This window comes from Manacus vitellinus, unplaced genomic scaffold, assembly GCF_001715985.3.
Source record: "Manacus vitellinus isolate BGI_N305 unplaced genomic scaffold, ASM171598v3 scaffold_72_pilon, whole genome shotgun sequence".
In the NCBI taxonomy this organism is placed as follows: domain Eukaryota; kingdom Metazoa; phylum Chordata; class Aves; order Passeriformes; family Pipridae; genus Manacus; species Manacus vitellinus.
In genome coordinates, this window is record NW_021940764.1 from 22,943 (window position 1) to 26,085 (window position 3,143).

Below are 3,143 nucleotides of genomic sequence, written 5' to 3' on the forward strand. Positions count from 1 at the left end.
CCTATGGCTTTATCCTCTGTCCATGGGGCTCCCAGCGACCCTTGAGCTGCTCAGAGAGGCTGCCCAGCACTAGGAATACATCCCTGCATCCTGGAGAACCTGGTGAAAGCCTAGGGGGAGAGGGAGGGGGGCCAAAATTCCGGGGAAGGCCCTCTGGAAACTGCCTCTGTCCTACCCTGATGCAACAGCCCAGGTTTGGGGGTGCTGGACTCCCCCGTGGTGGCCCCGGTGCAGGGTGAGGATCCATGTGCCTGGCTCAGCTCCTCTCCCTCCCGCAGGAAGCCGACGTTTGGGAGCGCGGAGAGGAAGACGCCCGTTAAAAAACTGGTGTCCGAGTTCTCCAAAGTGAAGAGTAAAACTCCAAAGCACTCCCCGGGGAAGGAGGAGTCAGGCGGCTCCTTGGCCGAAACTGTTTGTAAACGAGAACTGCGGAGCCAAGAGACTCCAGAAAAACCCCGGTCACTCCTGGAGACCCCGCTCCGGGCCTCGGCCCCGCCGAAGGGCCCCGGCACCCACCCCAAGGAGAAGGGCTTGGGCAGCGAGGCCGACGACCTGCCCTATCTCTCCACCACCGAAATGTACTTGTGCCGCTGGCACCAGCCGCCCCCGTCGCCGCTGCCGCTGCGGGAGCCTTCCCCGAAAAAGGAGGAGACTGTAGCAAGTAAGGATGGAGAGAACGGTGCAGAAGCTGCTAGGGCTGAGCTGGCCAGGGAATGCGGCTCAGCACCTTCATCCTGAATCTGGGACAGGGCTCCCAGATTCCCAAAGGGAGTGCCCGTGGTGCTGGGAGAGGTGCCACGCTGCTGGCTCCTTCCACGGTGGTGGGTGCTGGCTCTGGGCTCTCCCTGATCTCGTCTCCGGCTCACCTCGCTCTGGGCAGGGCTCCTGGCCCCACTCTGCTGGTGTCTGTTGGAGTGAGGGGTGAAGCAACTTCCCCAGGGTGGTTGGGAAACGTGCTCTGGCTCATGCCACCGTGCCACAGCACCGGGGTCACCCGCTGTCCCTGAATCCGGTACCTGTCCTGCCAGGTGGCCAAGTGCTCCGGCGTGGGGAGAGCTCAGCACATCCCTGGAAGTGGCTCAGGTTTGCTCGTGTGCTTGGCCAAAGGGGTGACGACAAGCTCTGCCTCCTCCCAGGCCCCCATCAGCTCCTGGCCTGGCTTGGGATGAGGGTTTGGGAGATCCCAAGCTGTGCTCCGAGGGAGGGATAGGAGGGAAAGGTGGGGCAGGGGGTGTGGAGGTCCCAGTGTGGGGTAACAGCCTCCCTCTCGTCCCGCAGTTCCGTCTTGGAGGGACCATGTCGTGGAGCCCCTGAGAGACCCCAACCCCTCGGACCTCCTGGAGGTATGTGGAGCTCCCATTGGAGCCGGCGGTGCCACAGGGGCCTTCTGGGCTGTTCCACACTCCTGGACCTGGGGGGGGAAAGGACCAGCCCCTCCTGGGGCTGTGGGAGCAGGATCTGGCACCGGGATGACGTGCTGATCCCTGTCCGGTGTCGTTGCAGAACCTGGACGACAGCGTCTTTTCCAAACGGCATGCGAAGCTGGAGCTGGATGAGAAACGAAGGAAAAGGTGGGAGCAAGGAGACCGAGGGGGGTCTGGGGTCCCTGGTCCCGCAGAGGAGGGTCTTGGGGTGTCACCTGGAGCAGGAGGATGGGACAGGGTGCAACTGGGGTGGGAGCCAGGAATGCTGTGGGAGGAGGGATGTTCCTATGTCACTGGCAGCCGGCACAGCCCCCTGATCCCCCCGGGATCCTCACTGCCCGTGGCTCCTCACTTTCCCATCCATCCCGTTTTTCCAGGTGGGACATCCAGCGGATCAGGGAACAGAGAATCCTGCAGCGGCTGCAGCTCCGAATGTACAAAAGGAAAGGGATTCAGGAGTCGGAACCTGAAGTTACCTCATTTTTCCCTGAGCCAGATGACGGTGAGCTGTGGCTCAGGGGTGTTGGGGTGCAGACAGGGGTACTGGGGTGCAGACAGGGGTGCTGGGGTGCAGGTGGGGTTGTTGGGGTGCAGACAGGGGGGTCTCATGTTCTGGTGTCTCTCTGCAGTGGAAAGTTTGCTCATCACCCCGTACCTGCCCGTCGTCGCCTTTGGCCGGCCCCTACCCAAACTGACCCCACAGTGAGTACAGGGGGCACGAGGGACAGGGATGGGATGGGCCTCAGTCTGGTGTCACCCCCAGGAGGGCACCGGTCAGTCTGGTGCTGTGGTGACACCGTCTGTGCCCGCAGGAACTTCGAGCTGCCGTGGCTGGATGAGCGCAGCCGCTGCCGGCTGGAGGTGCAGAAGAAGCAGACGCCGCACCGGACCTGTCGGAAGTAACGGAGATGCCGGGAGCTCTGAACACCTCCGGGAGCTCCGTGTGCCACCAGAGGCTCCGCCGTCACCGGCTCACCGCCCGCTCCGTGCCGACGGATGGTTTCGTTCCTCTGCGATCCCAGTTTTGTTCTCTTGGGTTTTGGAACGTTCCCCGGACTCGTCCCCCCCGCGCTGGCACCGGCCGAGGCTCCCCAGCGGCTGCTCCACTCCCGTGGCCTTGGGATTTGGGATATCGCCGTGGGGATCACCAGGGCCCAGTCCTGGTGCCCGGGGGTCCCCCCAGGACTCACTCGCCGCTGCCTTCGTGTTGCGTTTAGTTAGAAAACGGGATAAACAGCGGGTTTTGTCGGAGCCAGACGGGAACCGGGAAGTTGGAAGCACCTGGGAGCCACTTTTGGGGTGTTTTCCCCCGTCTTTGGGGAGTTCCCCCCCCTCTGGATCGTGTTGGCGGGGGCAGAGGGGGGAGAGTTAAAAAGCAGAATTTTTTTTTTTTTTTTTTTTTGTGAAATAGAAACCCTGTGCGCACAATTTGGGGGGTTTTAATGTTTTGTTTTGGTTTTTTTTTTATATATATAATTTAAATGTTTTTGAGGCGGGCAAGGGGTGTGCTGTGAGGGGGGTCGGGGGTGTTCCCTGGCTGAGCCCCCCGGGTGCTGCTGGACCCCTCTCGGTGCTGGGACCTGACGCTGTGGCGCTGGATGGGTGGGGAGGGGGCTCTATGGGGCGAGCTCCGTGTGTCCCCTTTTTCCTTCCCCCTTTTTTCCCCTTTCCTCCCCTTTTTTCTGCTCTTTTTTTGTCCTTTTTCCACCTCTTTTCCCC

The 3,143-nt window shown here is 61.7% G+C and overlaps 2 protein-coding genes across 2 annotated transcripts in view; both read left to right on the plus strand.

The window, feature by feature from the left end:
* MSL1 (MSL complex subunit 1) overlaps window positions 1–2,543 on the plus strand; it is a 14,777-nt gene extending 12,234 nt beyond the window's left edge. Inside the window, exons 2-7 of the mRNA XM_029964438.1 lie at window positions 279–661; window positions 1,279–1,343; window positions 1,504–1,571; window positions 1,802–1,926; window positions 2,054–2,126; window positions 2,237–2,543. Coding sequence (XP_029820298.1) covers window positions 279–661; window positions 1,279–1,343; window positions 1,504–1,571; window positions 1,802–1,926; window positions 2,054–2,126; window positions 2,237–2,327 — 805 coding nt within the window. The 3' untranslated portion in view covers window positions 2,328–2,543. The remainder of the gene's footprint in view (window positions 1–278; window positions 662–1,278; window positions 1,344–1,503; window positions 1,572–1,801; window positions 1,927–2,053; window positions 2,127–2,236) is intronic.
* Window positions 2,333–3,143, plus strand: part of CASC3 (CASC3 exon junction complex subunit) — a 13,236-nt gene continuing 12,425 nt past the window's right edge. Inside the window, exon 1 of the mRNA XM_029964439.1 lies at window positions 2,333–2,410. Within this exon, the coding sequence (XP_029820299.1) occupies window positions 2,333–2,410 (78 nt within the window). The remainder of the gene's footprint in view (window positions 2,411–3,143) is intronic.